This window comes from Haplochromis burtoni, unplaced genomic scaffold, assembly GCF_018398535.1.
Source record: "Haplochromis burtoni strain Fernald_Lab_line unplaced genomic scaffold, NCSU_Asbu1 Contig_36, whole genome shotgun sequence".
Classification (NCBI taxonomy): domain Eukaryota; kingdom Metazoa; phylum Chordata; class Actinopteri; order Cichliformes; family Cichlidae; genus Haplochromis; species Haplochromis burtoni.
Window position 1 is genome coordinate 915,154 of NW_024582397.1, and position 12,989 is coordinate 928,142.

The 12,989-nt window shown below is 40.9% G+C and overlaps 2 protein-coding genes across 2 annotated transcripts in view; both read left to right on the forward strand.

Moving 5' to 3' along the window:
• The window catches only part of LOC102305574 (rho guanine nucleotide exchange factor TIAM1-like), a 39,644-nt gene extending 26,662 nt beyond the window's left edge, over nt 1-12,982 (forward strand). Inside the window, exons 14-27 of the mRNA XM_014334915.2 lie at nt 52-264; nt 2,008-2,108; nt 7,219-7,404; nt 8,296-8,364; nt 8,704-8,829; nt 8,932-9,040; nt 9,847-10,026; nt 10,111-10,229; nt 10,324-10,432; nt 11,324-11,382; nt 11,517-11,622; nt 11,745-11,832; nt 11,945-12,117; nt 12,336-12,982. Coding sequence (XP_014190401.1) covers nt 52-264; nt 2,008-2,108; nt 7,219-7,404; nt 8,296-8,364; nt 8,704-8,829; nt 8,932-9,040; nt 9,847-10,026; nt 10,111-10,229; nt 10,324-10,432; nt 11,324-11,382; nt 11,517-11,622; nt 11,745-11,832; nt 11,945-12,117; nt 12,336-12,865 — 2,168 coding nt within the window. The 3' untranslated portion in view covers nt 12,866-12,982. The remainder of the gene's footprint in view (nt 1-51; nt 265-2,007; nt 2,109-7,218; nt 7,405-8,295; nt 8,365-8,703; nt 8,830-8,931; nt 9,041-9,846; nt 10,027-10,110; nt 10,230-10,323; nt 10,433-11,323; nt 11,383-11,516; nt 11,623-11,744; nt 11,833-11,944; nt 12,118-12,335) is intronic.
• Nucleotides 10,456-12,989, forward strand: part of LOC102305278 (rho guanine nucleotide exchange factor TIAM1-like) — a 6,206-nt gene continuing 3,672 nt past the window's right edge. The window contains exon 1 of the mRNA XM_005926477.3: nt 10,456-10,951. The gene's annotated coding sequence lies outside the window, so the exon portion shown is untranslated. The remainder of the gene's footprint in view (nt 10,952-12,989) is intronic.

Consider the following 12,989-nt stretch of genomic DNA (forward strand, 5'->3'; position numbering starts at 1 on the left):
AGACCGTAAACTGGAGCTGATGCTGAAAGCTGGTTGTGCATGTTTTTGCAGGTCTGAACGCAGGGGATGAAATACTTCAGTTAAATGGAAAAGACTCCCATAGTCTTAATTTCTCTGACATGAAAGCAGCATTCTCTCAGGCTTCACTGGCTCTGACAGTCAACACCTTGCCTGCGGTGGACCGCCGTCAGCTCTGCTACTTGCCGCCACGCCGCTCAGATGCAGAGGAAGATCTCTACACTGACATTTTCTCCCAAAGTCAAGGTAAAAGGAAAAAAAACACAAATGGTATACTTTAACATTATGCAGTGCTGTGTGGAGTTTAGTCAACCTTTCTTTCTTTTGCTGGGGAAAAAAGTGCAGTGATTTACTGAAATATATGCAAACATAAACGATACTACAGTCAATAAATAACAACAGGATTGAAAGTCAATATTTGCTTTGAATTCCTTTATTCTTTAGCACAGAACTCTTTTCTTTCTTTTCTTTTGAAGTCTCTTAGCCAAGCTTATTTTAATTTCTTTAAGTAGTCTTCAGGAATAGTTCCAGGCTTTCCAGGCTTGAAGGACATTTAAAGCTCTTCTTTCGATGTTGGCTGCTTTTGGTTTCGTTCTCTGTCACAATATTTGTTGCAGCCCAAGCTTTGGGAAGGCCAATCCATGGCTGGTAGTTTTCCATTGTGTGTTTTTTCTATCCAGGTTTGCTTTTGTTGAATTAACAGTATGTTTGGGATCACTGTCATGCTGAAAAATGAAGCTCTTGCCGTTAAGACACTTTCCAAATGCGTAATGATGGTATCTGATGGTGTTTTCCTAAATTCTTAATTTCCAACATCACTAGTTGAAATGCAGCCCCAAACCACCACAGAGCCGCCACTGTTTCATAGATGCCTGTAGACACTTTCTGATGTACCTTTTTCCTGACCTTCTCCATATACATGTACATTCATTCACTTCATAAGATCCGCTGCCACTGATTTTCTGAAGTCTGCCTTTTTCTCCCTGATGCCCACCCTTCTACTTCTACGACCATTTCCGATTAGGCTTTAGTGAGGAGCAGATGGATCAAATGAAGGACCAGATTCATCTCTCTGGTCCTCATATTTGTGCTGAATTTTTTTTCCTGTTTCTGGAAGACTTTCACCTACTGTACATAGATTTTTAGGCATGCCGCTTTTTCCTCCACTTGTGCAGTTGCTCTGTTTTTGGGGGGTTTTTTTAGGCTACGCTGTACACCATGCAGAGAGATGCCAAGTTTTTGGATAACAGCTATTTTGGAATCACAATTTTGGTCCAGAAATACAATTGCATCTTTGTAGGACAGATTAAGAGGGCCACATTAACAAAAAATGTAGATTCCTGAAAATGGTCAGGTACAGGGATTGGATGAAAAAGCAGCCAATGCCCACAGAAAGATCTCAACTTTCAGAAAGTGTGAAGAATGACTGCGCAAGACCACTTTAATGAATTACAAGAAACTCCAGCTTCTTGGAAGCCAAACATAAAGATATGATGGATGGCTCAACACTTTTGCACAGTACTGTATTTCACTTACTAATTTAAAGTGCCACTGGTGCTTCCATCCTTGCATGTTTATAGGTCCAATTAGCAGAGGTTAATGAACAGTTTAAATTCAATTCCCACAAATCTAAAGCGTATCAAAGCCATCAGATGCTCACAGTGTGGTGATGTTTACGTACTCACCTGGCATGTAAATGAATCAGAAGCGTGCAAGTAGGCAAATCTCAAGCGTATATTTTATTTCCACGCAAGAAGAACTGACTTTCAGACCATCATCCTTGGCGACATCAGTTTCATTAATGCAAACACAACAGATTTACTGGATTTAAATGAGGAAAAATAGGACATTCTGAGCAGTTAGCTTAGTGGATTAGTTTAGGAAGGTCTTAAATCGTAATAAAATGACAAGGCAAGTAAATGTATTAATCTAATTTAAGGGGGGGGGGGCTTTTGTGACGCATATACATGACTGTTTTGTTTCTCTCAGAGGAAATCCTGGATGATGGAGTTGGACTGTTTCTGGAGAGCTCAGGAGACAGCCTGGATGACGACTCTGAGATCTTCAGTGAGTTCGACGAGTGCACAAAGGTAAGAGCACAATGTTTATCATCACTTTTATTATTATTATTCTTAGTGTCATCACAGAAAACATCTGACAACCAAGCTTTCGTGTAATATTGCAGCGCCTATGCTTCTTTTCCGTCCTTGTTCTTTACAGCACACCTCTTAGCTCTGGTATTATGAAAAAGCACTCACAGGCATTTCGCTTCGCCACAGTTTGACTCACCATCTGTTACTGGCTCATTTTATCTTGTTTATGAAAGCAGAGCAGCATCCATAATCAACATGAGGGTGTTAACCCCATGCTTCTCAACACAATCTGTATCAGGTTTCTCTTTTCCCTCCATGACACACAAGTCTAATGGAATTTCATAGCTTCTGACATGATTAAATCAAAGGGACCTAAATACAAAAATATCTCATCATTGCTGCATGAAGTGTATCTTATGCACTGGAGACAAAGGACAGGACAAATGATTTGCTTTGAATGAAACAGCCGAGTGATGGATGGGTTTGATTAAGCTTGCATTGTTATTGCTTGATTATGCGAGGTTAGTAGGACCAGGTAATAACTGGGGGTGGATTCATTTTTAGCTATAAATGAACAGAGACAAGTTTAAAAAAGAAAGCACAGAGCACTACTGCCAAGACAAGCAAATAAGTCTCAAAGACCCACGTGTTGCTGTTAAAGTGCTATGACTAACAAAGATGTCTAATTCGAAAAAAATGGAAGAAGAAGAAAGGCGAAAAAATAGTTAAAGCGGCAGTCCTTAATCTGCTCTCTGTAACCGACTTCAAAGGATCACTGGGCACTTGCTCATGAAATGCTGAATGAAAGCACTGATGTGCTCTTGTAGATTAGTTTATCTCTCATCTCTTATGACAACACTTGATAACGACATCATTTCTCATTGTACCCAGTTAAATTGGGAGCTCACTGCTAGAGCTCCAAGGATCAACGTGATATCCTCAGACATCCTACTTACCCTTCAAATTCAGGGCTGGTTACATGACTGCTTCTTTATACGTTGTCTGCTTTAATCACGCCGTTGAACTTGTCTTGCTTAATGAGCAGCAGTTAATCAAGTGCAGCTCTGTAACTGCCTTTGTAATTATTAATGATATTATAGGGATGAGGAAATCGAGACTAGATCTAGACTATGAGTAAACTGAAGGACAAAATCTGTGGTTAAGATTGTGATCTGCTGTGCTAAATACTGCTTTTTCAGCTATTTTTTTTTTTCGTTAAAAAAAAACATTGATTGCTTTCATTCTCCTTTGGGCTTTCTGTTTGAAAATTAACCAATAGGTTCCTTTTGTGAGATCAGAACTCGCTTTTTTCTTTGTGTAGCATTGACGGTATGTGAATCATTAAAAAGATGGCCCTGTGAAAAACCTCAAAGCAAAGAAAAGCTGAGATTTATGTCCTCGTATCTGAAACATGTCTATACGTTTTCTCGAAATCAGCTCAGGAGTGGCTTAACAAAGTGATAAAAATATTAGTTAACTAATTTATTTTCTGGCTCCGTTTTGAACATTGTCGTTGCGCACACCATGACTTTGTATGACAACAGCTGAAAAGATGATCAACGATTCCCTACTTTCAGTCATTGTCAGATATAGATAGCCAGCCTAACCTTTGTAAGATTGTATTTTGTGCTATGAAAAACACATAGATTTCTAATTATTTTATGGGGCAAAGTACTATCACTGTTTTTCTGTCTTGTTATTATAAAAGCTATGTGCAACATAACCTCATTACGTACTACATATTCAAAGCAAGGACTTTGGCACAGACCACCTACATCATTTCTCAGCGATGCCAATTTGTGTGCTCTGGCTACAGGCTCAATAGAGAAGAACTCAGTACGGCATCATTTTGTGATCTGAATAACAGCCTCTAAACTGTTTAGCTGTACACTCCCATCTCTCAATGACAAATGTGGAGTCTTTATGTGGGGCATTCTGGGAAAGTAGGAAATTACTGACTGAGTCAAACAGGACACACAGTGGAAAGCAAGTCATGCAATTCAGTTGTTATGCAGGGGGGGGGACTGGATGTTTGGTGAAAACAGCAAGTGTGTATTTTTCTTCCTCACTGCTATGGCATTTTCAGAGCTTGTAACTTAATCACAGGGACCATTGCTTCTTTTGTTACTTGTTAAATGCTGCACGGCAGTTCACCCCCTCTCAAGCCTGCTCCTCAGCAGCTCCCCTCTCCCCTTTTCCTGAAATCCTGCATTTGTATTCTACTGCGGCGTGGCTTACCCAGTCAATCCTGCTCCACTGCAGCCTTGAGGAGACTCTTTCCCTCCTGCTCCTTTGCTCTCTCCCCGGTCTGGAGGATTATCGAGACTAATTTACAATGCTGCTAGAGTTGACCAGATCTTCACACTCACACAGTGTGCCTAAGTTTACCCAGCCTGTAGAGAAGAGAGAGAGCCAGAGAGAGAAAACAGCAGAGTACTGGTGACAAAGCTACAGCAGACTGTGAAGGAGCAAAAGAAGGGGAGTTGGAAGGCTCTAAGTGCTGGTGGGCGGAGAGGAGGAGGCTGAGCAGCTCCACTCATCCTTCATCACAAGCACCACAGCATCTTCTCCTGTTTTTTTTTTTTTTTTTTTTTTTTCAAACCAGGGAAGACAAAAGGGCTCAGAAATGTATTGGAGAGACACAGTGTAGACTTTGCTCTTTCTAAAGCCCGGAGTCTTTGTTTTCTCTCTGGTACTTTAACTGACGCTGGCTGTCCATCTGCACCCGGCTATGTCTATCCTGAAGTGGAGCAAGCACAGCAAGCGCTCCACAGACTCCATCTATGACATGCTTCATCTGGTGAGCCTCTTTTCTTTCATGCACGTCGTTTTTTTACCTGCTTAATTCTTGGTGCTGCTGTGATAGCTGTTGTCTCATTCCAGTGAGAAGAAAAACAAAATCACCTGTCCTTCTCAGTGTTAGTTTCACACCTCTCGCTGGCTGCTGTAGACCAATGGCAGGAAGCTGTGAGTCACTGTCGCCGCAGAGTTGCCCCATAATCACTGGAATGCTCCAGGAGATGCCAAAATAAAATACTGCATATAGGAGCCCATGCTCTACAAGTCTTACTGCAGATGACTTGGACTTTATGCGACTTGGACAATCTACTGACTATTTCTGAGTTTCTCTCTTAGCACCTTAAGCTGCGATATCGGGCTTCAGTTTCAGAGAACAGACATGCAGTCTTCTCCTTACGCCATGCTTTTATGCTTTGAAGTAGTTTATTTCCCCCAGCAAATAAAATATAGATTAAAAAATATATCTGTGACAGGTTTTTACATTTACACATTGTTCTTTTAAATAGATACAGAAGCCTGTGATTTTCTTTTTTCTCCCCCCCTGTACTTTCTCTCCTTTCTAACATGTCATAAGTGTCCAAGCACCCAAAGCTGTCATAGTGTTAATTAGCCTAGATTGTGAAGAGCATGACTTGACTGTGACTGTCTTACTAGGCTTAGTAAAACTTTGCAAAATGTTCAGAAAAGAAACAGATTTGAATTTTCCCCTTTTTCTGCACTCTTGCAATCTGTTTGTGCATTTCCATCTAGCATTTCATGCTCAATTTTATGTGTAATGTACTGGACCTTACTAATCATCAGCTGTAAGTTTCATAAGACTTTTTTTTAAAAAAACTTTTATTTTAATTTTTTAACTAAATCACTCTCTACATCCAGTTGGTTTTACTTACAAAGTATGTGTTATGTTCACTCTGACAAAAAAATATCAGATCTAACAAATCACAAAGCATTTGTGAATTAGTGTAAGATCCATTTGCAACATTGCATTTACAGACACAGCACCTCCTAGTTCATCTGTTTATGTGAGAGCTGCCTGCTTAATTGGGGAACATTGTCAAGAGGAACAAATGGCTGTCGTGCCTCACATATCAATGTCTCTTTGATTAGATAACAAAGCTGATAACCACGGTCATTTGCAAAGCTGCCCGGGAATATCTGTAACAGTTGCTGGATAACAGTGTTCTTCTTGTACTCTGTTCTTCTCGCTCTTGCATTTTTCCATCATATTTTTGTGAATGACGGCAAAGAACATCAGGACTATGGCAGTTTTTCATCAGCATTTTGGTAAATATTGGAAAAATTGCACACGCATTGCTTTTTAGAGACAGCAGAATCCTTATGTTTGTTTGTCTAAAACTAAAAACAAAGTTTAGATGTGAAGACTGACAGCAGCTAAGATCATAATTGGGTTTTCTAATATGAGAACCACAACCTTTCATCCTCTGCAGCTATGTTGATGTATAATCTCAGTATTTCACAGGGGAGCCTATAGGTGTGAGAGGACAAATTGTTTCTGTCCAGCCTGTAAAACTCCATATAAAACAAAGCACACATCTCTCAGCTTCCAGTTATGAACTCAATAATGACTACAGCTCCTAGTGGTCCCTGTTATGTGACTGTCTCATTTGATCTTTATCATGTACTTTCAAATGAAGTCTGGCTTCACAGAGTGAATAAGGCTTTGATGGATATGATTTATGCTCTTTGTGCTTTCTGCTTTGTGTTTGTATTGATTTTTTTATTTTTATTTTTTTAAAAAGCCAAAATGCCAGTTTATATTTATGGATGCTGAGGCTGTGGCCAAAGTAACAAGTACTAGTTCAGCCATGTAGGCTGCTACTGAGTGGGGTCTATTTTTTACCCAAAATGATAGTCTAATGCACATCAGCGCTGGTCACCACGGCAACCCATACTGTATGTGGACAGACACCGTTGTGTGTATATTTTGATTCTGTGAAAGAGCTGAATCATTACACCACCGATCCATCAGTAGGAGGAAAACACCAGGGAAAAGAGCGATGTGAGTGAGAGGGAGGTGGAAAGTCATTGTTATGACAGACTGAAAATAGACCAAATTAGTGCAAATGATTTTTTTTTTTTTTAGAGCTGCCTCACTGCCTCTTTCCAGGCTCAGTTGCTGTACAGTCATGGATGTGTGCACAACAGTAGGTAGAAAGTGGCATCTGCTTCCTAATGTTTGTGGCTCCCACCTTTGTGAACATTGCCGTTTTCTTTTATGAAGGATTTTATCACTCTTGCCTTTGAAACGCTCATCTTTCTTTGGTTGTTTTCCCCCCCTTTCTTGCAGAGTACGGAGCAGGTCGCCGCTTTCTGCCGCAGTCTCCATGACATGAATTCCTTGGAGTGTGTGTCCTCTTCGCCGAGCCCGGAATCGCCCTTTCCACCTCCTGCAACTCCCAGACAGCTCTCTGATGCCGACAAGCTCCGCAAAGTCATCTGTGAACTCGTGGAGACCGAACGCACCTATGTCAAAGTCAGTATCACTCATCTTACTTGTAGGAGGCAGATGGTGTTTGTGAGTGTGCATGTTCCTCCTGTCTATCGATCGATATTTCTGTCTGCCTTAGGTCGTGTTAGGCTTCCACATTACCCATTCAACATGACCTATCCATATTTATCTCTGTGTCTCGGGAGATATGAGCAGGACACAGCTGTGCCCTTGCTTGGATATTGCCTAATCTTTTTCAGCCCAGTATAAATATGGCTCAGCGGAATAACTGGGTTAGCGATGCTATATAATGGAATAATTTAGACTAACTAAAATGTTATGCCCTATTTCACGGGCCATAGATATAGTTATTATAGAAATTATACTGCAAGTGACTGATGGTGTATTGTTCAAACAGACATGTGGGTGCATTTTTATGTTTGTGTGTCTTGTAGTAGGAGTTGCAGTTTTGTTGCTAATGCAATAAATACAGGCAAAACACTTGAAGGGGTTTTGATTTCAAGTTGACAAAGCTTTAATGCAATACCACATAATGTGTTTTGTTTGCTACAAGTTTGAGCACGTCATTTGGAGTCAGTCTCATGTTACTTTTGATTGCCAGGCATTTGTTCATTTCTTAGGCTTTCTACATTTCAGCTCATGTTTGTATTACCAGAGTCATCTACTTAATTTGGTTTCCATATAGCCGTTCTTTCTGAAGAAAAAGGCACCCACCAGCTGTTTTTGGTTTGAGCTTGAATTACTTATTTGTCCTGGTGTCTGACTATCCCTTTCTATACCTGTTGATTTGTTAAAAATGTCAAAGCCTTATTTAAAAATGCATTTTTTTTGTGTGTGTCCATATTTCACACGGTGGCACAAGGCAAACCTGAGTAAAGCACAATTTACCGACTCTTTTTCATGGTTTTCTTGCAGGATCTCAATTGCCTCATTGGGAGATATTTAACCCCACTGCAGAAAGAGACCTTCCTTACTCAGGATGAGGTATGTCAAATGCTCCCCATGTGCCTTTATGGGGTCCAGGCTTTTAAATGCCAGTACTGTTGAAATGTTCTAAGAAAAGTAGGTTACATAACCATGTGAAGTGCAGCTCTGTGTGAGGACAAGAGGGTTGGATGATGTGTGAGAGAGATGGGATGTTTGAAAATAACATGTTTTATCTGCACTTTCAACAACGAGGTTCATTTGGTTATATTCAATTTTTGGACATTTTTGTGGTTTAACTGGTAGCAAGTGATTAAAAAAAATAATATTTTGAAATGCACTGGAAGGTGTTAAAATTCTTTCTTTATTTAAAATAATCTCAAATAATTTTTCTTTCAGCTGGATGTTCTGTTTGGTAACTTGCCAGAAATGGTGGAGTTCCAAGTCGAGTTTCTCAAGACTCTGGAAGACGGGACGAGACTGGTTCCTGATTTGGAGAAACTGGAGAGAGTGGATCAGTTTAAGGTATGCACTTATTCTTTGAAATATACAGCAAAAGACTAGCAACAGGTATTTAAAGACCCGACAAAGTCTTTGAATTACTGGTTGTGTGACTCCTTTTTACAGAAAATCCTCTTCTCCCTCGGAGGCTCTTTCCTGTACTATGCAGACCGGTTTAAGATCTACAGTGCTTTCTGCGCCAGCCACACCAAAGTCCCTAAGGTCCTCGTGAAGGGTGAGTAAATGTGCTTCAGAGATGCAGCCCTCCTTAAAGGAGAAAGGATGCATTTAGGCTCCCAGGGCTAAAAGCTTTGCACAAATGTATGGTATATAATGAGCAGTCTCGAACATTGTCTTCTAAGCTAGTACACCCACTCCCTTCAGGACTTGACTGGATGGCTTTGTTTTCTGCATTTACATTCAGTGAGTCAACTGGTTATCTGCCACACTGTTTAAGGAGGTGCTATTAGAATAAAGCAGTTTTGTTTTTCTTTTTTCTTTTTTTTGAAACAGTAAACAGATTTTTGTTCTGCCCACTCATGTTTAGCTGCTGTTCGATAAAAATGACCCTTCTGTAAAAACAAAACAATTCAGACCTTTTGATGTGGCTTCTAATCTCTAATGCAAGACAAAGCATGCTTGTACGCCAGTAATCTGCATAATATCAGGCTAAACATAAGCAAGCAGACAACAAACTTATAGATCTCACCCCAACCGGTCGCAGCAGATGGCCGCCCCTCCCTCAGCCTGGTTCTGCCGGAGGTTTCTTCCTGTTAAAAGGGAGTTTTTCCTTCCCACTGTCGCCAAAGTGCTTGCTCATAGGGGGTCATATGATTGTTGGGTTTTTCTCTGTATCTATGAAGCGCCTTGAGGCGACTTTTGTTGTGATTTGGCGCTATATAAATAAAATTGAATTGAATAGACCATTAGTGAAAATACTAGGAATCCAATGTTTATCAATTACATAGAGGATAATTAAAAGTAGGTAAATAGGTAACATATCGAGGCGTTTCACTAAGTGTTCTTTTTTGGTCATTCCAGCCAAAACTGACCCCAATTTTAAGGCCTTTCTGGATGAACGAAACCCCAAGCAGCAGCACTCTTCCACACTGGAGTCTTACCTAATCAAACCCATACAGAGGGTTCTCAAGTATCCCCTCCTGCTGAAGGAGCTCTTCTCGCTCACAGACCCAGACAGTGAGGAACATTACCACCTCGACGGTAAGACAAATTCTTATAGCAGATCTCAAAAATATGTACAATCCCAACAACCCGCCTCATAACGCGATTTGTGCTGGACTGCAGTTGCCATGAAAGCCATGAACAAGGTTGCCAGCCACATCAATGAAATGCAGAAGATCCACGAGGAGTTTGGAGCTGTGTTTGATCAGCTTATCACAGAGCAGAGCAGTGAAAAGAAAGAGGTAGATCGGAGAAACCTGGCTTGGTTCTGTTATGTTAACCAAAAATGACACGCAATTGGAGCAGATTGGTTGATTATTTCGTTCCAATTACCAGGTTGCTGATCTGTCAATGGGCGATCTGCTTCTCCACAACACTGTGACATGGATTAACCCACCTGCCTCCTTAGGAAAATGGAAAAAAGAACCCCAGATGGCTACATTTGGTATGGCAGGATTGTTGATTATGTAATAAATGAATAATAAGTGTATGTATGCTGTTTGGATTCCATCTAAAAATGTCAAAACATCTGATGAAAAATGACAAATTGACTGTGATGGCACAGTCACACACGTTGTGTAAAGCGTGCACATGCATCAGGGCACATTTTGGAAAGAACTGCCTAGTAATTATGGAAAAATTCAAATGCCTTACACTCCATAAGTGACAGATTAGCAGCATTTGACAACATTTCAGTTAACTGTAATGTGGGTTGCATAGCAGTGCAATAGTTAGCACTGTTGCCTCACAATGAGAAAGCTTAGTCAGTTAAGGTCTCCCTGTGTGGAGTTTGCATGTTCTTCCTTTGCCCGTGTGGGTTTTCTTTAGGCTCTCTGGCTTCCTTTCACATCCAAAGACAGGCATGTTTGGTTAACTGGTGATTCTGAATTCCCCAATAATGTGAGGTAGACCAAGTACTTGGTCTAGAATAAAGTGCTGTAAAAATGTAGTGCTGTAAAAAAAGGTAGTCTAAAGTGCTTTGAGTAGTCAGACGGGCTAAAAAAACCCATGTGTATTAGTTGCCCCCCGACTTCTGACCATATATAGTATTAATAATAACAACAGTGGTACTAATAATAATATTAACTAAGGTTTGGATAACCCCAAGGATGCTTTACAGAAGAGTAAAAATGAACTAAAACATAAAAAAAAAAAAAAGTCTTTTCATTTTAGCAAGAATTGTTCACAATTGTGCACAAAAAAGAGACCAGCAACCCTTCCTATGTAGTTTTTAATGAACAGACCTGTTGTTAACTTCAAAGTTACATATGTTGATTTGACATGTGACCTGAACCCCAGTGATTACTAAGTCTTTTTTTCCACCAATGCTTTCTAGTGTTCAAAACAGCAGTGGTCTTTGTTTGCAAGGAGGGGTCCAAGCAGAAGAAGAAAATGGTAGGTTTTCACAAAAACAGGATTCCATCAGCAACACCAAACCCCAATCGCAAACATATTGTTGACTTGCCTTTCCTGTGGACCATTTTTCGTCTGTAAAAACAAAAACAAAAAAATTCTTTACTTGACTGAAGGGAGGTTCCCACCGGGTCTCTGTATCTTCTGAAGAAAAAGATCCCTTCAGATTCCGTCACATGATCCCAACTGATGCCCTTCAAGTCCGGTCTATGACCAATGCAGGTATAGTAGATTACAAACTTTAGTAGCACACTAGTTCTAGCTTCAGTCCGACTAATGATTATCTCACAATATATTACCAGATTTCTACGTATATGAGACATTAGTGATGATTTCTCCCTCAGATGGCGAGGGCTCTGCTGTGTGTGAGATTATCCACACAAAATCGGAGTCAGAAGGAAGACCAGAAAGGACATTTCACTTGTGCTGCAGGTGAGGATTTCTGCTAAAGGAGGTTCAATTACACTGCAGATTACAGCTTGCCCACTACTGATAAAGTCCAGTCTGCTATCTAACGAAGTGACAAACTGTCTACCTTTCTCAGCTCTCCGGAGAGCAGAAAAGACTTTGTGAAGACAGTCCACTCCATCTTGCGAGAAAAGCATCGCCGGCAGCTCCTAAAAACAGAGAGCTTACCACTCAACCAGCAGTATGTACCCTTTGGAGGAAAACGGCTGTGTGCTCTGAAGGGAGCCCGCCCCACTATAAATAGAGCAGGTAAATGCCAGTCTGTAGATGCATTAACCCAACAGCTTCAAGTGCACAATTTATTTTTGACAGACAGGCAGAATCCTGTGGTTTTATCCTGAGTTTTTCATTTAAGGTTTTAACCAGTATTGTAGGAAGATAATTACTTTCAACCAAACTCCAAAGTGATGTACTCAAAGTAGTAAGATCATAATAATTTATCTCTCTGATGTTCTGGGGTTTTGCAGCATCTGCCCCGACTAGGACTCTCGGCCGAAGGAAGTTAGTGCGCAACCGTTTCACCATAGACACGGATATTGTTTTTGATGGTGATCCTGAACAGCAAGACCTCGTTTCACCAGAGGAGCCTGGCTCAAAACGGTCCCAGCAGGATGAGGAACCAGATCAGCAGCAGCAGCAGTCTGACTTGGCAGGTGACACAGACCGCTGGGTGGAAGAACAATTCGACCTAGAAGAATACGAAGATCAAGAAGAGGTGAAGGAAACTGACATCCTCAGTGACGACGACGACAACGACTTCTGCCAGACACCAACACCTGCGTCCATTGAGACTGACCTGGAGGCCCCAGTCATGGCTTTGACCTTGGAGGGTGTGGAAAGAGAGAAGAATCAATCCCCAACAGCCAGTGAGACATCTGACATGGCGAAGCAGAGAACCATGATCAATGACAAGACGGAGGATCAAAATCAGAAGGAGAAGGATGAGATTTGGGTAAGAAGGGAGCAATCAGGTTTATCCCCAGACTGTGCCACATAAAAGCAGATGCCAGAAGATAGACAGCGAGTGTTCTAGACAGCTTTACATGGGCTCCATAAAAACAAGTCATCACAAACAATGCATGAGCATTGATGTATATTGCACAGCTAGTAGAAGATATACC